This window comes from Rhipicephalus microplus, chromosome 4 (assembly GCF_043290135.1).
Source record: "Rhipicephalus microplus isolate Deutch F79 chromosome 4, USDA_Rmic, whole genome shotgun sequence".
Lineage (NCBI taxonomy): Eukaryota > Metazoa > Arthropoda > Arachnida > Ixodida > Ixodidae > Rhipicephalus > Rhipicephalus microplus.
This window is the reverse complement of record NC_134703.1, coordinates 20,278,605-20,303,653: the sequence shown is the minus strand read 5'-3', so window position 1 is coordinate 20,303,653 and position 25,049 is coordinate 20,278,605. Positions and strand designations below refer to the sequence as shown.

Here is a 25,049-nt window from a genome sequence, read left to right as displayed (position 1 = left end):
GATCGGCAAGCTCTTGAAACAGTAAATGTATCGACATAATTTCGGAGTGCCTGCATATTTACTCGTGCACCATGGCGCGTAGTAGGCGCGTCCAATTACAAAGGCTCAGAAACGTATTAAACGTGCCGAAAACTAGCAATTACACGCTTTCGCAGGCTCGGGCGCGCGTGCTCCCAATGCAGACGCTTCCGCGATCTTCAGTACCATGGAACTACAGCGCCGCCGCTACTGTCACCCGCCGGAGAATCAGCCAAGATGCGGCGCGCCGCCTGAGCCTCGTTCACTCCACTGCCCCCTTCTTCTAGTACACTGTACCCAACGTTTCTAGAAACGTTGACTGTACCTGAGCTCACTGCAGCGCAGTTTGTTTATTTAATGCGAATTAAAAACTGCAACTTTATCAGTCCAATTTTTAGTGTATGTATGACTACGTAGTTGAAATAAAATTTTATAATTTGTGTAATTAGTATGAAGCTGTATTTTTCAGAGCAAAACGGACACCAAGTGGTAGGTGTTCTGTGCTGAAGTCGCACTGGCATCGACACTTTTCGCGCGCTTTCTCTGTGCGTGCGCATCATGTGATGTAATATCGCCAATATCGCGGTATTCCAATGAAACGGAAGTTTTGAATTGCCTTCGCGCGAGAGCTTAAATGACTTGACATAAAGTGCCATGTGAGTTGCTGTTTCGTTCTTTGCGTTTTGGTGGTTTATATTTATCCGACGTTTACCTAACTGTGACCGCGCGCTGTTAACAAGGTACGCTTGCGGCCGTTGTCTAGATGGCCAGTGCTCGCTGGCTGGCAGTGTTGTTTGGTTCATCGGTCAATTTTCTGCCTGTTCCACGTTCGTTGGCTTGAGCAGGAAGCGTTACAGGTGGTGGAGTAAGTCTGTCATTGTCAGTTTCATGCGTGACACTTCACATAGCCTCATTTCGGCGCGCTGTCGTGAAACGGCAATACACGTCCAGACAGGTTCTAAGGCCTGTATCTTAGCAAACATAGCCTTGCACACCTCTTGACAGAGGCCTTACTCTCGGCACGCAGTCCATGGCAGCGTGCCCTTCGTACTTTGCTTCGAGGTTGGCTTTACAGTCTTAATTTCATATGTTTACACCACCCCTCTTCCTTTTCTCCATTAATTTTTAAGGACGATATGTTTAAACTTTTCCTCCTTCGGCTGTGTACCATTGTGCCACCGGTTCCGTCATTTAAGTTTCGTAGCACGCATTACGCTGTTTTTTCTAGGGATAACGATCTACGTGCTTAGTTGTGGTCATTAGGGGTATTATGCGCTCCCGAACGGTAGTTTCGTGCACACGTGAGTAGGCTGGGCCAGCGCTTACGGCAGCGTGCCATTGTTTTGCTTTCGCACTGGCCGGCATTGACGACATTGTGACGCTCCATTTCAGCACTATGAAGAGCGAGTTTGTGGAGGGCTGGGACTTGGCGCAAGTGCTGGGTGAAGGAGCGTATGGGGAGTAAGTGACAGCAGTCCTAGAGCGAGACAGTACGTCGTGCGAGTACTCTTAACCGTTTGCCCCCTGCTTTCAGAGTCAAACTTCTGGTGAACAGGACAACCCAAGAAGCAGTCGCAGTCAAGGTGTTGTACAATACTGACCACGCTGAGGCAGCTGAGAACTTTAAGAAGGAGGTTAGGTGGCCACTTTTCTGTAATTCGTGCCAGATTTAAAAATAATAAATTGTTACAATTAACTTCCTCTGAACTTGTTTATTTTTTTTTTCAGATATGTGTTCACCGAATGCTTAACCACGAGAACATTATTAAATATTATGGTAACAGGAAGGATGGGACTCATCAGTATATTTTTCTTGAGTATGCGTCTGGTGGTGAGCTGTTTGACAGAATAGGTGAGTGCATACGAATTAGTTTATATTTTCTTACATAAGAGTTTTCTTGGATATGCAGCATGTATATGCACTAAGGTCAATTTTTGAATTCTGTTAAGTATGTTGCTCTCTTTCCTACGACTGTGGCTGACAGTTTTGTTGATTTAAATTCTGTTCAGTATGTTGCTCGCTTTTCCGCGGCTCTGGCTGACAGTTTCGATGTTACTTACAGAGCCTGATTGTGGTGTGGACCAAGCAGTTGCGCAAAAGTATTTCAAACAGATAATGGCTGGAGTGGTGAGTTGTATTCGCTGTACTTATTATTATGTACTTACCGAGTTTTTGAAATGTAACCTGCTAGTCTTTGTGCCAAATGGCAATGTGGTCTATCTGGTTGACCATTGATTATCTTGATGATGTAAGCTGTAGTAAAGTAAGAACAATAATGCTCTTTGAAATAAACAGGCACACATTTAGGCATGTGTGTGGATTTTTTTCCTTGTTGCACAATACACTTCATCTCTTGAAATTCTGTAGCTGCACAAGAGGTGGTGGGTGAAAGTCTTGGCTGCAGTGTGGGTGAATTCAAAATAACGTACCTTTCTATCTAGATATAGATATTTAGATATTGCCTCGTCCAGCCAAAACAAACTGAAGCCCTTTAACTTGAATTTTTTATATTTGTGCTAGTTTTGCCATGCGGATTTGTATTGCACTGATTTTGAAGTCAAGTAAGTTGTGCTACTTGGGAGTTGTATATGCTATTTAATTGTACATGCATGGCTTCACTGAATTATCCTGTGTACTCATTGGTTTAGTGCATACAGTCTTGATGATCTCGGAAAAGAAAAATAATGACTTTAAGCAGCTGTGAAGTTAGCTGTGAGAATTCTGTGTAAAGCTGCACCATTGAAGGGCCAGTAAACAGGCACCGGCTTTTCTTACACCCCTAAAACAATCTCGCCAACTTGTATAGTAGACCATAGCAATCATATTTTTTTGAGTATTCAGCACTGGGTGATTCGTAGACCTTCCATTTCAATAAACAAATCCTTCACCTCTTTTTTGTGCCCTCGCCAATCCCCCTCGTATGTGCAGTGGTTAAATCTTACCAATGGGCAGCTTGACATACGACTTGGGTCATCGATTGGTCTAAACCAGGTCTCAACAAACATTTGTCAAGTTAACATCAATTCCTGTTCCCACCCACTGCTACAGAACTGCACTTTGTTTCCTGGCCCTGCGGTGATGCAGTTTTGGCCGCACATTCGTTGAGTGTATATTCCTCGCGCAGCATAGCACCTGCATGACAGTCATCGTCGCCCTCAGCTGTGCGTCAACTAGGCATATGGAGCTTCCTGTCTCGCACAAACCCTTCAAAGCCCGCCTGCAGTGTTGTGTCCATAATAGGAGCATAGGAGAATGTAAAAAACAGTACACATGCAGGAGCCTCGGCAAGTGTAGATGCATTGCAAGTGATCGAGCTCGCCGATGACATCAGTTGTTGACGTTGTGTGCGGTTGCCTAAGTGGGCGTAGTCATGATGGTAGACTACGACTTTCCCTCTATAGTGCAGAAGGGCGGTAAGGTCACACAAGAATTAAAAATGGTTGTTCTAACTAACCCCTGTAACTTCCTTATTATAGCACACATTTGCAAAAGTTCGCATATTTCTATTTATTACTACCTTTGGACCTTGAGATCGTTTATTGTCCCCTTAACACGCAGAGTTGTTGTGATGGAATTTGATTTCCCTTCATGTTTTTGTTAGATAATATTGAGAGAGCATGTCTTCTGGAAATGTTGTCTACATGAGCTGAGTAGACTGCATGCTGCATGCTGTAATTGCTAGGTTTCATTATAAAATGTGGTGAGAAAAAGGAAGCAATGGCTGGCATGTTATACAACGTATATATACTTCCATTTGGTTCTATACTTGGATATGGCATTTGTGAAACTGCCTGGCCCTAGCCCCAGCCATAATGAAACATTGCATCTTCATTCATCAAAAAGTGTTTGTGTTTGTATACTTAATAACCAGTTTCTAAATTCATCAAAAAGTGTTGTTCTTTTGTTTGTATACTTAATAACTAGTTTGTTTTCAGGAGTACCTGCATGCTAAAGGTGTTGCACATCGGGACCTGAAGCCTGAGAACATCCTGTTGGATGCAAATGGTGAATGTTCTCTTTGTTTGGCCTTCATATTCTGGAAAATTTTATCAAAATGTAGTAGAATGTTACAAATTTTTATAGTCTGTCTAGTAATAGCTACAAAGTTAAAATCACGTTTTAATGACTGAATCCAAAAGTCGCGACGATGTGGTGGAGAAAATGCAGCTGAATTTAAACCATATGACAGAAGGCCAACTGGTGAATCCTCTGAAATGCAACTCAAATGAGAAATTCTCTCATGTAGTTACAGTGCTGGTAAAGCTTTTTTATATATATATACACATATATATATATATATATATATATATATATATATATATATATATAGATATATATATATATATACATATATATAGTTATAAACTTCGAGAATAGTGCAGTATAGGAAACAAAACAATAAAATATTTATTTAATCCTAACAGTTTCGGCTGGCGGACCAGCCTTCTTCGGAGGATGTAAGTGAAATGATACAAGTTCCCGTAGCAGAGGGTCACCCTCACAGTTTAAAGACCCTCCAAAAAAAAGGGTCTTTAAACTGTGAGGGGTGACCCTCTGCTAGGGGAACTTGTATCATTTCACTTACATCCTCCGAAGAAGGCTGGTCCGCCAGCCGAAACTGTTAGGATTAAATAAATATTTTATTGTTTTGTTTCCTATACTGCACTATTCTCGAAGTTTATAACTTTTTTTACGGTAGCCGGAAGAAACTCTGATCATCTATTTCATCTATATATATATATATATATATATATATATATATTCAGCTAAAATATGCAATGCCTGCATTTATTACGGGATAAAACAGTCGCATAATTTTAAGGCCTTTGTAAAAATCAGAAATTTTATTCAATTTATTGCAACTCTGTATACGGAAGGAGATCATGGAGTCTGGAACTAAATTGGGACCTCCATACACATTTAGCGAACTCGGAAAAAATAAGGGTTGGTACTGCGGTGGTCACTTGCTCAAATGAATACTTCAAAATGTAGCCTACCTGTGAAAAAAAGGAAACATTGATGTATGTTATATTGGTGCCAAACATTTTTGCTTTTAAAAAGTAAACAATAAGATGAGTATGTATTCAAGCCACCATTATGTGGGACTGCCATTGCAATAGCACAGGTCCTTGGCCCTACCAGTGGTATAGCCAAAAATTTTCGGAGGGTTAGGGTTAAGGTCGGATTTCAACCACCCTTAGTGCATGATTGTGGGCTTGTATTATATAAGTATGCGAAATTGTGAAATTTCGAGGGGAAGGGGGTTGATGCCTTCTGGCTACGCCAGTGGTCTTTGCTTGCAGCAGCACAGGTCCAGCACAAACAAGTAAGAAGCACTTATGTAATCAGCCTTTTCCATTTTTCTCTGCTGCCCTCTGCGTTATTGGTAGTAGCCGGGAGAACCGGAATTGTTAGAGCAAAAGCCTTCAAGAAAAGGAGGATTTTTGCGACTTTCTTGCTCGGGGAAGGACACATGCACTGTGGCACCGTGAAAAAGGTGGATTGTTGCATCATCACTATTGTACTGGAAACCCTGGCATTGCACGTCGCACAGTAGACTGAATACACTGCCACTGATCTTGAACATTACACTACTACTGCGCAGACACCATCAAGATCTCGGACTTTGGGATGGCCACAGTGTTCAGGTTTCGGGGACAAGAGAGGCTACTTGTGAAGAGATGCGGCACAATGCCGTACATTGCCCCTGAAGTACTTGTCAAGCAGTATCGAGCAGAACCTGCTGATATCTGGAGTTGCGGGGTCATACTAGTCGCACTACTAGGTGGCGGTGAGTGCCCTGTTATACTTGAATTGACGCTGGTTCAGTGTATGCTGGAGTGCTGATAAGTGTTTTTGAAGAAGAGGGTTGCATTAGCGTACATTTTCGGATTATCCTCGCGGAAAGTTCAAATGTTTTGTCCAATGTATTTATATGCCAAGAGAAAATCTAGATGAAGAGCAAATTGCCACTAATGAATAAATGAATAAACTTTAAATAAAGTTATTCATTCATTCCGGCAGTTTTACTGGGCGAGGTGGGGGAAGAGAGGATTAACCCCTGTCCCTTTCCACTCTGTCGATTTTGATGGCGGTACCTCAGGTGACCGCTCGAAGTCCTTGTACCCGGGCGGCATCTTCAGCTTGCCGGACGGCCCAAAGCTGGTCGGCCAGCTCGTCGCTGGTGAGTGCCGCCTCCCAGCGGCAGTGCAGCTGACGTCTCATATCGGCAACAGTGACCACAGCCGCGGTGGAGGCCGGCCCCTGCCCTCGCGCGGTGGTGACAGCAGCAAATGGCCTCGGAGTTTGTACTTGCCTAACATGCGTCGCGAAGGGAGCGGCGGCAGTGATGTTAACTTTTCCAGCACACTCCCAAAGCATGTGCCGCAGTGTGGCCCTTTCCCCGCACGCTTTACACGCGTCCGTCGGGTATAGGTGAGGATGAGACAGGCGTAGGATCACCGGGCTGGGGGTACGCAATTGCGACTAAAAAAGTATTTTTTCATTTGACATAAATTTCAATCGGCAAACCAGCAATCTCGGTTAGCATGCTCTGCTCCGAGTCAGGTGTCCTTGCGTACCAGCTTTGAAAAATTGCTGTTGCATGTAATTTTCCATCGCACCAAAATGACATGCAATTTCAATTGTTTATTGTCAGCGTCTTGTAAAATAATAAACTTCACACATTCATCATCAGAGCTGGCAATGCATTTTCAATGTGCAATGTTTACCCTTCCCGCATTTAAAGGAGCAAAGCTACTTAGGTGCACACCCCGCTGTCGCAGCTGCTTGCGCTGGGTAAGCGCGCTAAGCAGAACAGGGGCACGTTCTCGCCGTAGCGGAAACGCAGGAGCAGTGGCAGATCGCTTGCACTGCGCTGCATGCGCCACTCACCGACTCTGTGAATAGTTTGCGCCACCGAGCGCAGTAGACTACCCCTCCACCCCACTCCCCACCCTATAGTCTTCATAAAAGTCAGTAGCAGAATCATGTGCATTATTGCTTGCATTCCATTTCTAATAAATTTCACTCGTCAATTGCATTCTCGTACACAGAACTGCTGGTTTTTTATTGGCATTTTTATTTTCATTATATGGCATATGCATTGGTATTCTCACTCAAATGCCAAAAGATTGTTGCCTTGTATTCCCGCTTGAGTGGTTGTACACTTTGTGCAAGTAATATATATATATATATATATATATATATATTTACGAAGTGTAGAATTCTACTAAATTTGTGCCTGAATCACTATGGCATGTATTCGAGGCACTGTTCTGGCATGGTCTGTGCTTAAATGTTTTATACATTTTGCTGCTTAGCTTCACTTTAGATTATTATTCCTTGCCGACTTGTTATCGTTATTATAGAGCTGCCTTGGGATAAGCCATCTGCATGTTGCCAGGAGTACAAAGACTGGAAGGAATGCAAGATTACTGTGCCACCATGGTCAAAGCTGGACAATGCAGTTCTCTGTAAGTGATTGGTAAAAATAAATCTGCGCAACAGTCATTTGCTCTTTATATACTAGCTTGCAGTATTCAAAGTGCACTTCACAGGTTATTTTTGTATTGTAGTGGCACAGAGGGCTAGATCAAGTAAGTGTCAATTTTTCAAGAAGTCCAACAACCAGAATATGCTCAAAGCACTAGAAATTGTACCACTGTGCATTGATTTAACCCTTCATCTTGGATGAATGCGTTACTTAATTTCTTCCGAATTACGTCTGCAAACAGTTGAAGGTAACATGCTTTATTCGCAACTTTCAACGCCTAGAGAGGGCGCTAGAGCAAGCCCAACATGGCTGTCGTTTGGGGGATCATGCAGCCGGCACGCCGGCAGCCGCCGCCGGTGTGCCCGTCACTTCGAACTGCGTAATATTTTTGGCTGCAGCCGCTGTGTTGTCAAGGCTTTGCTGAGAAGGTCATTGACTCTAGCATGCATTATATCTCACACTGCGTGTTGAGAATCGCGTGTGCAGCGTATATTGAAGGAAAAGAAGTTTTGAACACCGGGCACATCGTCTGCTGCGGTCTGAAGGAATGCACGTACAGCTTTGTGAACGCTTCTCGTGCCACGGCCGGGGAAGATCGAGCGGCCGCGCTCGTGCTAAGCAGGAAACCTTGCCTTTGACTGCACGGCGTCTGCACAGATACAGAGGCATCTAACATATTTTGTGATTCTTCTAGCTCAACAAGCAAAAAATAAAGAGTAAATCATTGCTGCTACGACTCGTAGTACCTGTCCGACTTCGGTAGTTCACTACTGAATTCAGAATAACCGTATTAGATATCGCCAGTGATAAAATATAAAGCACCAGTGAACGATGGCATGAGCTGGCTGCGTGGGCATCCCCCAAACGACAGTTACGACGGATGCTGCTTGGCGACGCCACCATCTGGGAAAGTTGCGAATAGAGAGGATAAAAGGTTCAGAAGATGCTTCAACTTTGGTATATGGGAATCGCGAGTGTTCTGGTTTACCGCATGTTTAGTATGTGCTTGAAACATCATGTGGCATGTTGTATGCTGCATCCTAAAAAAAAAATGGCTGTTACATTATGATGCCTTGAGTGTTGAGTGTCCATAGTTTATTGCTGCCTCTAGCAGATGCAACATTCGTGTGTTTTCTTGTAAATGCACACTGGCTGTTTAAGTGCGAAATCTGACATTTCCTTAGATGCTAACTTATGTAATACTCCTGTTACATGGGTCACGGCGAGCTCAATTCAAATATCTCGTCCTTACGACAGCAAAGATGCGGTTTGTATCGCACATTATTCCTTATGTCAAGGAAGTCAAACAGAGCGTTTCGCAATGGAAGTTCGGCAGTCTTCGGTAGCAGCCAAATGGAGTAGTCTCGTCCCCAGTAATCTTTAGTTATGGAAGAAATTGCAAGCGCAACAGCCGCAGTCAATGCAATCATGAAATTTATCAATATTGAAAGTTTTTTCACTGCATAATCTATTCATAGTGTGCATTCATCGGGAAAAAAAAGTGCGCAAGTTCACACACTCTGTGTACCCATGCCTCGCAAGAAACCGTGGTGCCATCATTTTGAATAAGAGATTCAAAGTCAGCGTTCGTCATCGTGTTCACATCTGCGCACATCGTTCGCTTCCTATTGTGGTGCTCCTCATTCCACTCTAACACTACAAGAACTCACAGCAGTGAGTGATGTGGGTTTTCTTCCTTATTCGTTAGTACTGGCAGTCTCGTCAGCGGTACACGTAAACTGTTATGGGACTCATCCCACAGTGTAAGAATAAGTTAGGTGATGAAAGTGCACCTGGCGCCACGCCCAGATTGTGTTTGTCGCCTGGGATGTTTCCGTTTAATGCGACAGATGGTGCTTGCGAAGGGTGGGTCAAGGCGCTCACTGGGGAGCGACTTCAATCCGCGTGTAGAAGGTTATCGCTGCAAAGCCTCCTCGTTTGTTTATTACAAAGAGAACGAAGTGGTCTGTTTGGAAGCAGCTCGGTGTCGGCGCGGCTATCTTTTGCCATTCACTCTTCAATAAACGCCCCATCGTAACAGTTTAGGTGAGAGGTGCTGTGTACGATAACGGCGCCCCCGACGAACGGCGACTCGTCGACCGCTGAGGTGCAATACGCGGAGCTTCGTCCAAGCCGACGACTTGCTGGTCTGCCACCTGCGATGGCGTCTCACGACAACAATGAAAACAAGCCACCTGCTTCCCGCATTCCGTGGCAGCCCTACATCCAGCCTCCATCCTTCGCCAGCTCAATAATGTGGGACTCTTTCTTAGAGGAACCGCATTTGTATGGTTTGAAAACCATGAAGAAAGCCTGACGACGTGGCGGAAGTTCGTCGATGAAATCAAGTTGTGCTTCGGGGATCCGGCAGCCAAGAAGAAGCGTGCTGAGCAAACTCTTATGCAACGAGCACAAGTCCCCAAGAAAACCTGCACGATGTATTCTGAGGAGGTGCTCAAGTTGTGCAGGGCACTGGACCCCTGGATGACAGAAGAGGACAAGGTTGGTTATCTTCTAAAAGGGATCGCGGAAGACGTTTACCAGTTTCTCATCGCAAAAGAAAGTTTGGAGCGTGTAAGTGACATTATCAAGCACTGCCGTACGTTTGGAGTGCTGAAAGCGCGGCGAATTACACCAAAGTTCGGCCGCCTGCCCAACATCACTAATGTGGCCAGTGCCGACGTGCATCCCACCCCATCGGATCTCGCCAAGTAGTGCGCGAAGAGCTCGACCTGTGCGAGGCGGCTTCTCGGCCGGCACCTAATTCCGAGAACCCTTTCCTCCCTGCGACTTGAGTGCTACGACTATCAACGCTGCCTCCCTTGATGCCTACAACTATACACCTCGTCCTCGAGGACCAAGCCAAACTATGCGTCCGTACTACCCATTGGATAACGAATACGCGCGCAGACCACCTACCGGTTATCAGGCATGAAACGGCTGGGCCATTCATCCTTCTGCTGACATCAGCGCACCTCGCGAACGTCCCATATGCTTTCACTGTGGCATCCGCGGTCATGTCGCCCGATTCTGCCCCAATCGCCGTTGCACGGCAGCACCGTCCTATGGGTGACCACGCACTTTCTACGGGCGCAGCAATCAGCCCGTTGACGAGGCACCCTGGCCCTCAGACTCTGACAGCAGGCCAAACTATCGGGGGAATCACCGCAGTGACTCACCGGCGTCTGTGTGGAGCTTGACGCCACCACCTTCACGTTACCGAAGATCCCCATCTCCTCGACGATGTCCCACTTCACCGCCGCCGGGAAACTAGGCGGCGCGACCGATGGAGGTAGGGTCGCCAGTCATCTTCAGCTACACACCGCTAGGCCTCCACCAGTGACTATGCGCCATGACAAGATTTGTGTTTCTGTGGACAATGTTACAACGACAGCTTTAGTGGACACGGGAGCAAGTGTCTCCGTTACGAGCATGGATTTCAAAACTCAATTAGGCCTTAAGGGGATGTTCAAGCGGGATAATGCGAGCCCATTTCGTGCTGCAGAGTGGAGAATTGCTACAACCTCTTGGTGTGTGTACCACGAACGTGTATTTCTCTAATAACGTTTATCAAGCCGAATTCACAGTGCTCGCTAAATCAGTGCATAATGTGATTCTGGGTCTAGATTTCCTGCAACAGTGCAGTGGCACTCTTGATTGGGGTACCGGCGAGCTTTTTGTCTCTCCTTTTGTTGCTGACCAATCTGCTACTTGTTCGCACACCCTCGCTGTCTGTGAAGATTCCGTCGTACCGCCCCGTTCGTTATCCTGCGTTCAGGTTACTGTTGCTAGTGCCGACAACGATGTATTCGACGCTGTTGTTGAGCCGATGCCACCAATCGTCGCAAAGAAGGTTGTGCTCGTGTCTCTGTGGCCTGTGGCACAAGTACATTGTGGGTGTCAAATTTGTCTAACCAGTCTGTTGTGTTTCCAAGCGGTGTGCGACTTGCCTCGTTTGAAGCGGATACGAGCCTTAATATCGACGCCTTAAGCAATCATGCCTAGAATGAATCCCGGGCGCATGAGACTACCCTGGTGTCCCCGAAGACTCTTCGTCGTTTTTGAACATGATTAGTAAGGCACTACCCTCTGAGAAGCGTCAAGCCATGGTCAGCGTCCTTAGCAGGCATGCTTCATTGTTTGATTTCACCCAGGACGCTACCAAAGTTCATGTTCTCAATACGCGGGCTCTCCACTGGATTGACATGGGGTCCGTGCATCCCATAAGGCAGAAACCATACCGTGTTTCTGCATCGGAGCGCAAGGTGATCGCTGAACAGGTGGAACACATGTTGGCTAAGGATGTCATCCAAGACTCTTCTAGCCCCTGGGCTGCACCGGTCATCCTCGTGAAAAAAAAAAACAGTTCCTGGAGGTGTTGCGTCTACTACCGGCGTCTAAATACAATGACGAAAAAGTATGTGTATCGGCTTCCCCGCAAAGACGGCGTTATCGACAGTCTTCATTCGGCATCTTACTTCTCGTCTGTGGATCTCCGATCGGGCTATTGGCACGTACCTAAGCTTTCCACCGACAAAGAGAAAACCGCTTTTGTCATGCCAGATGGCTTGTTTAAATTCAATGTCATGCCGTTTGGTTTGTGCAACGCCCCTGCAACATTTGAAAGGTTTATGGACACGGTACTGCGTGGTCTCAAATGGGAGATTTGTGTATGTTACCTCGACGACATTGTCATTTTTGGATGCACTGATGAACACAACCATCGACTTGATGTTGTTTTAACATGCCTTGAACAAGCTGCCCTTACCCTGAACTCCAAGAATTGTCACTTTGGTCAGCAAGAAGCACTTGTACTTGGTCATCTTGTAGACAAACATGGTATGCGCCCAGACCCTCAGAAGGTTGCTGCAGTTACCTGTTTCAAACAACAGCAGTCACAACGCGAACTAAGGAGTTTTCTGGGTCCCTGTTCATACTTCTGCCGATTTGTGCCCAAGTTTGCTGAAACTGCCTACCCATTGACTTCACTGCTTTGCAAAGGTAAGGAGTTTATCTGGACAGCGGAGTGTGATGCCTCGTTTCGTGAACTTAAATTCCTTCTCCTGTCTGGACCCATACTGCACCATTTCGACCCATCTGCCACGACAGAAGTGCACACCGACGCGAGTGGCATCGGTCTCAACGCCGTGCTCATCCAGCGCTTCGATGACGCTGAGCATGTCATTGCCTACGCCAGTCGTTCGTTGAGCAAGGCCTAGAAGAATTACACCGTTACTGAACAAGAGTGCCTCGCAGTGGTTTTTGCTGTGCATAAGTTCCACCCATATCTCTACGGGCGGCAGTTCACGATCGTGACTAACCACCATTAATCATGTTGGTTGGTAGGTCTCCGTGGCCCTTCTGGTTGCCTCGCGCGATGGGCGCTACGTTTGCAGGAATTTAACTTTACAATATGCTACAAGAGTGGCCGCCATCATGCAGACGCTGACTGTTTCTCGAGGCTTCCCCTACCAACCACTCTGTGACGCCGACAATTTTGATGATTTTCTAGCTGCCATCGACGATACTACTTTTCCTGACCTCGCTACCTTCAGGGAAGAACAGCGCAACGACCGCAGCTTAGGGGATCTCTTTGACTCGGCCGTTCAACCGATAGATAGCCACGGCTTTATCGTCCGAGATGGCTTACTATACAAACAAAATTACGCGGCTGATGGTGTCCGCCTTCTTTTAGTGGTCCCCAAGAATTTGAGAACGCACATACTCTATGCTTTGCATGACGACGCATCAACGGGGCACCTGAGGTTCGCCAAAACGCACCACCGCCTGCTGGCTCGATTCTACTGGCCTACCATGCGACGCAATACAGAAAAGTATGTGGCCAGTTGTGATAAATGCCAGCAATTCAAGCGACCAAATACTACCCCGGTTGGTCTCCTCCACCCTTTGATGTCACCCTCGTCTCCTTTTGAAATTATTGGAGTGGATCTTCTCGGTCCATTTCCGCGCTCATTGAACAAAAACCGTTGGATCATAGTCTGCGTTGATCACATGACTCGTTATATGGAAACCAAAGCGCTACCAACCGCCACGGCCATCGATGTATCGAGGTTTGTCCTCTCTTCTGTGATACTGCGCCATGGACCGCCTCGGATTATTCTGAGTGATCGTGGTCGACATTTCGTAGCCGATGTTGTAGAAGAACTCTTGCGTCTTCGTGCTTGCCAGTTTCGCCACTTGACCCCATATCACCCGCACACAAATGGTCTCATCGAGCGCACCAACAGAACGTTTACCAACATGCTTTAGATGTACGTTGACTCCAGGCACAAGAACTAAGATGACATCTTGCCATTTATCATTTATGCTTATAACACGGCAAAGCATGAAACCTTTGGCTACAGTCCATTTTATCTTCTTTATGTCAGACCACCCTGCCACTTTCGTGACACCATTCCGCCTTTTCATGCGCATGAGGACTCTTCTATTGCCCAGACTCTCTGCCGTTCGGAGAAAGCACGTCGCCTAGCTCAGCTCCATACTTTGGCAACCCAAGACCGCTCCATGTTTGCCTATGATTCACGGCACAAGAACGTGTCGTACGAAAAAGAGAAAAAAAGTATGGCTATGGACACCCTTTCGCAAGCGTGGTCTGTACCAGAAGATCCTGGCTTGTTACACTGTTTTCTTTGTCATCGTTGATCGCCTAAGTGATGTGACATATTCAATTGCTCGTCTCGTATCTCGCGGCTACCGTTCTAGGCAGACGCAGCTTGTTCACGTCACCCGCCTAAAGCGCTTTCATCCTCGTGACTGATACTCACCCAGGGGTCTTCGTCTGGGAAAGGGGGAGTGTTACGCTGAAGCGGGAACGTATGAAGAGAGGAAGAAGAGAACGATGTGGTCTGTTTGGAAGCAGCTCGGTGTCGGCGCGGCTACCCTTCACCATTCACTCTTCAATAAACACGCCCCATCATAACAATATACTCATGTACATGGATGTCAATAAATTCATACACTGTGACTCGGCTGTAACGAAATCAATGTTATAATTTCGCATGAAGTTTATTTGCTAACAGTGTTTTTGCGATATAAATGCTCTGACAACAGCAAACGTTGGCCTGGAGAACGGTTGCATTTTGACGCGACAGCACTAAAAAGCTTGTTTCGTTGCAGTTCTGGTGTCAATGTCGGCATCTTTGGTTCAGAGCAAAAAGCAGCGTTGTCTACGAGAGAAAATTTAAGGTGTTAAAAAAAAAATAAAGATAGCAGCCCAAGGGCGAAGGCGCGCTAGCTATTAGGAAGGCACTAGTCTGCATGCGTGTGTTCACGCAAACATCACTGTCGGGTTCTGGTTGCTCAGCAAAATAAACAAAAACTTCATCAGAAAACTTTCAACTAATGTATTCTATTCATGCATTCGATTAAGAACTTAAATAAACACGCTACCCTTGGCAGTCATGCTGTTAGCGTCCTGCAGATTTTGGCCTCTGGCAGTGTGAATAGCATGGTATGGTGGGAAAAACTTCATTGAGTCCCGAAAGTCGACCCTGGGTTAAACCGTCCCACACACCCCTGTCGGGCCAGTGCCATTAGCTATACATGGCGCTATTTTATTAAGCTGCACATATTTCAACTGGATCAAGCGCTTGTCAGACAGTGAAAGCGAGTGGACTGCATAAAGCAGTATATTTTGTGCAGCTCGACCCTGATGCCACCGATGCGGGACGCCGACAATCATATTTCCCGTTTGATGAGGCATGTAAGGCAATCAATACCCCTGTCACACGGCAGACTTGATTTAATTTACAACGAATGACGTTAAGCAGACCTAATGTCATTTTACCTGAGTGCTGTCGCACGATGAAAACAAATGTAATTTTGAAATAATAATATTGTTTATTTTCAACATGTTTTGTCTCAATATGTTACATGTCAAGGGATGATACTACAACTAAAGGCAGAGTAACTGCTTGACAATGACCCTACCACCCAAGCACTGTTCAACAGATTAAACATAAAGCGGAAGTGCCAAGAGAAAAAAAAAAAAAAACACGACACAAGGCTATCGGGAACACATGATACACAAAATAATTTAAACAAATGTACTATCTTACACCACATAACGCTTGAGCAGTCATGTCAGGCCCTTGTCGCTTCCGAGAAGTCGGCAGTAGAGCCAGCCATTTTTGCTGAGCTTTTCTGGTTTTTGCTGCATGGTCAGGTATTTTGGGCACCGGTAAAGTGCCAGGCACTGCGTCTGAAGTGAGCGTAGGTTTCTTTGGTGCGTGCAACAGGATGTTTCCCTTGTATTCTGCATGATATGTGGTATAGATTGCTTTTGTCGGGAAACGCTTCGCGCACATATGGTCAGTAGGCTGCAAGGTTCCTTCAGCTTACGGAGTTGCCCGTTCCCACTTATTCAAGCGCTGTGGTTCACACGAAGCATAAAGTTGTGTTATCGGTACTCCTGTAAGCATTACTGCCAACATGCTTGCAGATACACGTTTCTATGATAAAAATGATTTTTTGATAAAAATGAATTTTTTGTTTTGATGTTATTCAATCGTAATTTGTCATGTACAATTGACAAATTTTTCAGCATGATTAGATGCAAAATCTTGCATGCTGGCATAGGTGTAGCAGCCCCCAAAAGGACCCCTTGCAGCTTTTGTCCAAAGCTCGTAAAACTTCCATACTACACGGAGACAGCTCCATCTCCATCGAACTCCCTAATGCAGTTTTTCTTTATTGAAGTTTAATGGATTTCGGTGGTCGCCATGCGACAGGAATGTAACATACCTATGCAGATGGTAACTTATAGATGGCAGGAAGTTATTTGTGTGCGAGAGCTGTCCTATTAGATGTAGTGTGCAGAAATGGCTGCACCATTATGCCGATAATCATTGTTGTCATATTTTGTATATTTAATGAAAGAATGAAAACTCTATTTCACTTTCAAGGTAAGCAGACCAGGGTGTTGAGACCTGAGTGTGAAAGACTTTCACTTGGTGTCTGCAAATATGGGTTGAGGAACCCATAATCTTATCAGTGCTGGTTTCCATAATTAAAAGTGCCTTTCATATGCATCTTTGCTTTTGTTAGTTCGGTGTGAGTGATTAGCACAAGGCTCTATTTGAATTGTTGAACAAATCGGAGCTTCCAATGTACAAGTACGCTTCACAAATTGATCTAGCGTCAACAGCTGTAGTTCAAGTATAGGTAGCAAGTCAGTGAAAGTGAACTAGTGCTCCACAACCTTTTGTTTCCTGTGGCATATTTCAGTCTGTTGTTTTTTATATTTGTCTATAAACTACTGCTGAAAATTCTCACATTCCTGTTACTAACATCACATTAATGTGGTTCCACTTGGTTGCAACAGCGCTTATTCGGAAGATACTCATGCCAAACCCTGCCAAGAGGTACACTATAGAGCAAATCAAAAACCACCAGTGGATGAAAAAAGTTCTCAAGTCAAAGAGTGAGTGTTGCTGTAAGCAGCTCTGTCATGACCAACATATTTGTCAACACCGTAATTTGTCTTCTAGATGCCAACACAAAGTGGCTGGGCAGCAGTGCAGACTCGCACACACGCAAAATTAGCTGCTTCGACATCGGCCAGGCAGCTGATGCAAGCAGGTAAATGCCATTTTATATCCTTTTTAACATTGTTTATGCTGTCTCTGAGGTACGTATTAATTTCCGAATGGTGGGTTTTGCTACTTCTGTGTGTGTTACTTGTTTATGCTAGTTGTGTCGATTTGTGTCAAAAAGAGAGCGAGATACATTGCTCATCGGATGATTTGAACCTTCTGCATAGTTGGCATATCTTGACTTAACGTTATTGTGCTGCTTATGAGTGTAACCAGTCTCTTTGGTGAAGTCACTACAATGTTCAGCATATTACATTCAAGGACCAATGTCAACAGTATGACATATTTTGGTTTCCTTGAAATGAATACAACCAAACTAATTATGCACACATTTTGAGCTTATCGTTTCATTCTCTTAATGTGAAAATGGAACGTGACTGACTGCGGTATATTTAAATATTTAATGGTGTACATGCTAATTATGGCTTATTGCTAAAACTTGTACAAAACAACACATTTCCCTTCTTTCTTTTCATGAAATGTACCATATCCACTAGACTGCAACAAGACCATGATTGTAACATCACGGGCAACTTCTAGGATAAAAAATGTAAAAGAAAAAGTAATACTTGTGTGCATCAATGCGCTTTTTAGACTACTTGAATTTAGCAATTCAATTGCAATGTGAGGGTCAACTTCAGGTAGCAAAAAGCAGGAAAAAACGTGTGTTACATCTGAGAAAATATAGTAATGTTGCATGTCCTGGAATCGTGCTTTGTGAATTTGACGCATTTGCAGACCCATAATTCATGTTTGAGGGGGATAAGACAAAATCATTTCTCTCGAAGTGTGGCTTTTCAACTACACTTGCAATAGACCTGCATGCAGCTTCAACTTAACCCCTTCTGTGCTGCATTTTGATGCTGAATTCCTACTAAAAATGTGAGGCTTTATTCACCATATACTACCCCTATTGGCATCATATATGGAACACCTTTGCACACGTGATCTGATCAACATTTTTGGAATTGACTTCTTTTATGCAAATTAAATCATAAAATTTGAATGATCATAAGATGATGAAAACAAGGGATGTTTCTAGAGACAATGCTTTGACTAGTAGACTTGTCATCATTTGTACAACTAGTAGGATACAAATCAACTCTGAAGAATCTGTTTTTGTAACATCCCATGTTTCACCACTGTCAAATCTTTCATGACTGAAGACTTCCACTATTAATTCGAAGGTTTTGGAATGAAGGAGTGGTCTTTTAGTGACTCCTCATGTCAAGAAAAAGCTGAGCATTATTTAAGGCTGTCTGTGATTTTATGACCTGGTAAATTTTCCCTATGTGGTTATCTCTTTTGAGAGATCATAGATATCGCCGATGCAGATAACTGTTACGAAAGAATAATTTACGAGAATACATGCTAAACTGGAAATGAATTCAGTGACGAAGTAGATAAACTATTTGTACCTAGTCTCTTACATTAAAATAGTGTGACTAGTGTCCTTGTTGAAATTGTAACCTCGTCATATTTTATTTCTCTTCATATGAAGCTTCCACTCTTCTCTGTGAGCTCTCGATAATATAGTAAAACCTCGTTAATTCGAAGTCACTGGGGCCGCGAGAAAGCTTCAAATTAAGCGTGTTTTGGACTTAACAGAACATACAAAAAGTGAGATGCAAGGAACTTAGAACTATTCAAAGTAATTGGTGCTCGTCGGTGCTCGGCTAGCTTGCGGCTCCAAAGCTTATGTTTTTCAGCAATACCTGGTCTTTATTTTTTCGCATACATGGAGGAACGGTGGGCCTCGCTTCTGCCACGGAAAAAAAAAAAACGTTCGTGAATAAAATGTGCAACTGCAGAAAACAAGACATCTTCACTGCAATACAGTAGTGACACGCGGACAGCATGTCACCTGCTCCTTGCTGCGTCAGCACTTCATGATGCGACCATTTGCACATTCTATTATAATTATCAGTTTAATAAGGGCCGGTATGACGAAGCTCACGAAGTGTTTTGGCTGGAAAAAAATTATCTTTGAAACTTTCGAACTTAGTTTTTGAAGTAGGTGTTGCTGGCAAGAACTCCGCTAGCAGTGCAAAGATGCACATTGCTGGAGCAGCCGGCAATTTAGCGGAAATCGCTCACATCGCGATTTCCGCTAAACTGTCCTTCATTAATTTCTTTACAATCCCAGAAAGAATGGGTAAACCATGACCCGCTGACGTTGCGAGAAACATGCGATAAGCTGCCCACCTGTCACCACTGTGTTGCAGTGAAGCACAGCTCATTTTCCGCAGGTGCATGTTTTGGTTGACTACGAGACCATTTTTTCTTTCTTTTTTTTTTGTGCTGGAAGTAGCAGGACTGGGGTGCTTCAGCTGCCACTCATTAGTATCGATATGTTGCATTGCTTTGTGGCAATTAATGGCCGTGGTTTCCGCGGATTCGCGGTGAAATGGGGATCTGGAACTGGCACATGGCACCCAAAGTTTTCGAATTAACCGGGCTGGTGCCGGCCGCCGCTTCAAATTATCCACTCAAACTTACATCGCAAAATACCGGGCCGCGGAAATCCTTCAAGTTAAGCAAGATTTCGAAATAACAGAGTTCGAATTAACGATGTTTTACTGTACTACACTGAATAAATTCCTTCTAAATATTTGCTGATGACAGAATTCGCTAGAATTTGCTTGCCTCACTTACAGTGTCTTGCTCACTTGCCATTTTTGTCATTCTTTATAGGGACGACACCATCACGAGGCTCTCAAGTTCACAGCCAGATCCATTACGCAGAGTCGTTGAGCCAACTCTTGAACTTGCTTCTGACGCAGATGTGCTTGCACAGCGTGTTAGCTTCTCACAGCCAGCACACCTTGATGACTTGCTTCTAAGCACACAGACGCAGGGTACACAGAGTTCTTCACAGGTGAGTCCTGAGTGTTAAACATAACTGTCGCAGTGCATAGTATCATAGCCTTATGAGACACTGAAAGGGAACGGCAAGTTGACCTGCATTGTTAAATACCATTCTGAAAGTTGAAATTTTATGTTGAAATCTCGTGTCATGCACCACAGGGTGACATCATAGATTTATGAGAGAGTTGTCTTTTCTATTTGCAATGTTCTCAATCGTTGAAAGTTCCTAAAAACATGTCAACTCCCCGAGTTCTTCGAAGTACAGCGCAGTTCATTGCTGCTTCAAAAAATTTAAACTTGCACAGACATTATCAACATTCATGGCGAGCGAGTACAGGTAATTTAATATGGCATTATTACGGGTCTTTTTTCAAATGTTATAACTCTTTCAACGTAAGAGTGGCATTGCAAAAGGTCAACAGCGGAGATTGCTTTCCTCTTTGCTGTCCCTTTAAGCCTTGTGAAATTAAGCATATGCCAAGTATGACCAGAAGTGCACTTAGCATTAATATGTACTTATTTGTCCTTAAAAAGAAATTCTGGCCACGTGCAAGATTTCACTCAACTGTGAATGAGTAGCGCATGCCGGTGGCACAATCCTTCCATAGCCATTCTACTGGTTATTGTTGAAAAAGCTAACAATTTTTTCTTTCAGACACCCCTCCAGAGGTTAGTGAAGCGTATGACAAGGTTCTTCGTTACCACTGACGCCCAGCAGACTGTTGAGGAGCTGAAGTCGCTCTTTGAGCGCCTTGGTTATTCTTGGAAGACCAATTCCCCAGGACAGGTAAGCTGCTTTTCTTCTTTTTTTCTTTCTCAGTGCATAGATAACCACCCTGTTCGCCTGCAGTTGCACCGATATCGTTCGAGACTACGAAAGTATTGTATTTTACTGCGGCCTGTTTCGTGCTATTTTTTACGAAGTTTGCTGAAATTTATGGTCAATTAGTTGTGACATTGCCTGTTAAACTTTTCTGCCCCCTTTTTTTGTTGCAGATCACTGTCACCACACAAGACAAACGCAAAGCACAGCTGGTGTTCAAAGCAAGCCTGATTGAGATGAGTGCGAAGATCCTTGTGGACTTCAGGCTGTCTCGTGTAAGTATAGCAGCATGTGTTGCTTAAGAAAGCTGGTTTTCTATTTTTTAGGAGTGAAGCTCTTTGGCTCTCACGATGTTCGTTGAAGTTGTTGTCGTAGCTTCTTGTCAGAATCTAACACAAGTGTTACATACACCGTACATAGAGCGTTCATTGCGCGCATATAAATTTAAAATAGACTGTACTTTGTCAGACTGTCCGTCCTTTACACTAGACGTCGACTGCAACGTAGGCATTATGCCCCTTGGGACCTAGCTTTGCTCCATCATCAGCATTCACTTCATGGATCTTCCCTTTCTCTGTCAACAGCCTTGCATCCTTAGAGTTTGCAGCAACTGTTCGACTACAAGAACCTGACTTAAAACTTAAAAGGCCCCTAAGCCACTTTTGATAGCTTTTCAAACATTTCGAATAAACACGTGCATCGTATGCAGAATGCCGTTGCAGTCAATGATGTCACATGTGGCAGCGCTATGAGCCGCGGGTGTCGTGTCATGAGAAATCTCGACACTGTCCAGCAGAGAGGGCGCAACATATCTGTTGGTATCCCGATGCTAGGATGGCAAAGCCTACAGTGTTCTAGCATCGCCATTTTGCCTCGATTATATGCTGCCAGTCTGCTGTTTTCTTTTTTTTTTATAAATGATTGGTAGTGGACGGCAGTTTACGATAGGCTTTTAAAAAAAAGTTATCGAGTATGCCGAAGCACACGGCAACATGGGGGCAGAACGGGAATTCGGTGCATCGGAGAAAAGCATGCAATACTGGAGGAGTCAAAAGCAGTGCATCATATCCTGCAGCAAAAAAAAAAAACGTTTGGTAGACGGACTGCAGTGCACCCCGAACTAGAAACGCTACCTGCCGAATTCGTCCAGGAGCTGTGTGCAAGGTAACAGCGGAGTGCATCCCCATGAAAGTGCTTGAGTCTGAGTGGCAGCACTCTGTGGCCTTCTGTCATATAATTGCATAAGATTAGTGTTCAAATAAAAATAAATGTCACCACAGTGCAGCTGGTTGTGTCACGCAGTATATACCAAGGTAAGGCCATGCTGCAATACTTATCGTTTTTTTTTCTCTCTTTTTCGGAAATTTAAAATTCGGAAGGGTCGACCTATAGTTCAGTCTGACCTATGTTCCGGTTTTTGCAGTAATTTGTAGGAGCATGGGCTACAATAGCAACAGTGGTTTGCCAACAAGCATGTAGTTCATGGAGTCACGGCAACTGGAAGTAGACGGTGTTTCTAGTAGCACGTCAGCAATGACATATGCTATGCGAGATTGGGAGGGGCACTTGGCAGGGAGAGCGAAGCGTCTTTGGGATAGGAGACCAATTGAGGGAAGCGAAGGCAAGAGCGATTGCTGCGTTTCGATCGTCAAATGCGTCTCAACTCCCCCATTACGGCTGCGTGGGCTTTGTAGACTCGTGCACAACTTTCCCACTACAACTACGTTTCGACCTCTGGGTAGTTTAGGGGGCCCCTTAAGCATCTAAATAAGTGCATCTAGCAAGAGAAATTGTAATGCCATTACAAAGCTGTACAAATGTGTGGCTTCTAACTGTAAACTATTTTATTGTCCACAAGCTGAGCAGCCATAATGCGCAGTACAATTTTTGACATTGCACATGTGTAGATGATTGCTCATTTTGAGACTTCAGTGTGGTATAGTCGTTGGGACTTATAACTGCAGCGTTTTTATTCATTCTTTCTCCAAGCTTTAACTACCAAACTAAGTTAATAGCTTTAAATGCCGAAACCAAAACTCTATGTTAATTTGGACCACCTTCATGTCCTTAATGTGCATCTAAATCTAAAAACAGTATTTGTGGATTGAAACGCTATACTTTGGAGCTATGCAATGCAGGTTTTTGTTTTTTTTTTATTATTGGGTTCAGTTTGCGTCATATTGTGGTACTTTTTACTCTAACTTGTACATCTGAGCATACAAATGGCAAACATGTGGCCTCGAAATAGGCGCCGTTCCTCATTGCAATGGAAGGTTTGGGGTGCGATCAATACATGAAGAACAAAATTCAAATTTTTACGACTGAATTTAAAGGGGCACTAAAGGCAACTATTAAGTCGATGTTGAGTGTTGAAATAGTGGTCCATAAACCTCGTAGTGTTACTTTTGTGCCAAGGAAGCGCTTATTTTGAAATAAAATCTCGTTTTAGTGGCCCGCATCAGGTTAGCGCACTTCAAATTGCCCACCTCAAGCAGAACATTTCTGGTCACTGTTGCCGTGCGCAACTTTGCCCAGCTTTACTGCACAGCCGCCGACACTAGTAGCAGCAGAACAAAAGTAGCGGGAGCCACAGCAGCAACAACGGCCATTAAACAATTTCCTGCCATGTCCTCAGAGATGGCAGGCGTGCTTGGTTCAGCCGCTAGATGGCACGACCTGTCAAGTTTAACCATGCGAAAATTTAGCTTTAGAACCACTCGCACCACTGCTCATAGTAACGTCTGGCAGTTATTTTTTCCATGAATCAAACAGAAACAAACAAGCAACATTTTATTATGTCTCTTGATGCACGAAGGTGCTTTATTTAGTGCAGCCAGTTCAATTACTAGTGATTAATTTTAGGCAGTACCTCTCACATCATTGAGATTACTTTGGGAATGTCCTACGCGTGGCGCATGTGTTCTCGTGCATTTACCTTAATTTCACAGTAAGTAGGGCAGTGCTGTTGATAATATTGTTTTAACGTTGTCATACATTGAGCTTTCACTCTGTCATTAATTGTTATTTGACTTTAGTGTCTCTTTAAGGATACAATGATGACACACTATATATATATGGGTTTTCTTTGTAGCTTTGTAGCAGGATAATCGGAATTGGTTAGCTGACAGCCTTTTCTTCTGTATGTATTATCATTTAGTAGGTGTGGTTATACATAATACTATGTCAGGCAAGTAGGTGCGTAGCCATAAGATTTGCTGTGGCACAATATAGGGAAGTTGAAGGAAGGATATAGGGGTCCAGAAACAGCAATTTCTTGCTTGCAAATCGTATTAAGCCCAAGTTCTCGGCTCACTCAAAGCATGCAGCACCACATCTATTGCACTGTATTAACCAAGAGGCCTGTCTTTCAGGGTGACGGCTTGGAGTTCAAGAAGCACTTCGTGATCATTAGGGGCCACCTGTCTGAACACATCGCCAAAGGGCCCGTCAGCTGGCCCATCGCTGTGGCCACTAACAGCATTCCTTGACATGCGTCGTCGTAGTCTAGTGCTGCCTTCGTGAGACTGACTGGCAGAATCTCATGTGCCAATTGTGCCTGCCTAGCAATTCCTATATTATTACCTGATTGTGTGTATATTTGTAGTGTAAATAGTGCTATGCTAATTAGTCGTATTTTAATGAATGGCCCTGACCAACCGTCAGAAGTTTGGCATGCTACAGACAATTAAAGTGCCTTTTTATGATTTTACCCCAAGCACTCTACTATGAGTTTACCTAGAACAAACCAATGTGCAGAATTTTTTAGATCTTGTATTGTCATGGTTACAGAAGTTTAGGGCTTACAGTAGTCATGTTGATAGTTGTACAAGTTGGGAAAACTCATTCGGCCAGTAGACCAAGCCCTAAGAGTCAATTGCAGACTGATTTAAACTGTTTGCGTAAACTGTGTTATTTATTACAATGTTTTAAATTAAAGCTGTGAATTGCTGCAGTTCGTTGCAGATCAGCCAAATTTGTCTTTAACCGCCCATTCACAATACGCCATCCACTGTAAGCGCTACGTCACCCAGGCTGCTGATGTGAATAGATGTGGAAAGCGCGTAAGATCAGCTGGTAGAGTGGTGGCACCAGTTGGAGTAGATTTCAACCACTCTGCAATCTTCGTCACTGTTGCTAGACAGTGTGCATGCTGCCAGGCGCACTGGGCTGTGGTCTCCAAGATTGTGTGCAACCTGTCGGCGTGCAATCTTGAAGGTTGTGACAAGGCAT

General features: G+C 44.3%; 1 protein-coding gene across 4 annotated transcripts; it reads left to right on the top strand.

The window, feature by feature from the left end:
* The first annotated feature begins 534 nt into the window (after nucleotides 1-534).
* On the top strand, nucleotides 535-24,528 carry grp (serine/threonine-protein kinase grp). Of its 4 annotated transcripts, none has more exons than XM_037422477.2 (14): nucleotides 535-674; nucleotides 1,411-1,479; nucleotides 1,553-1,652; nucleotides 1,747-1,870; nucleotides 2,082-2,146; nucleotides 3,955-4,024; nucleotides 5,625-5,810; nucleotides 7,390-7,494; nucleotides 16,858-16,956; nucleotides 17,024-17,114; nucleotides 19,823-20,006; nucleotides 20,652-20,783; nucleotides 20,993-21,094; nucleotides 24,191-24,528. In XM_037422477.2, the coding sequence occupies exons 2-14, from the start codon at nucleotides 1,415-1,417 to the stop codon at nucleotides 24,305-24,307; spliced, it is 1,440 nt and encodes a 479-aa protein (XP_037278374.2). In that variant the 5' UTR covers nucleotides 535-674; nucleotides 1,411-1,414; the 3' UTR covers nucleotides 24,308-24,528. The 4 variants fall into 4 exon arrangements, with proteins under 4 accessions (XP_037278374.2, XP_037278375.2, XP_075748368.1 ...); XM_037422478.2 differs by lacking the exon at nucleotides 535-674 and adding an exon at nucleotides 750-883; XM_075892253.1 differs by lacking the exon at nucleotides 535-674 and adding an exon at nucleotides 1,004-1,080.
* Nucleotides 24,529-25,049: the final 521 nt, after the last annotated feature.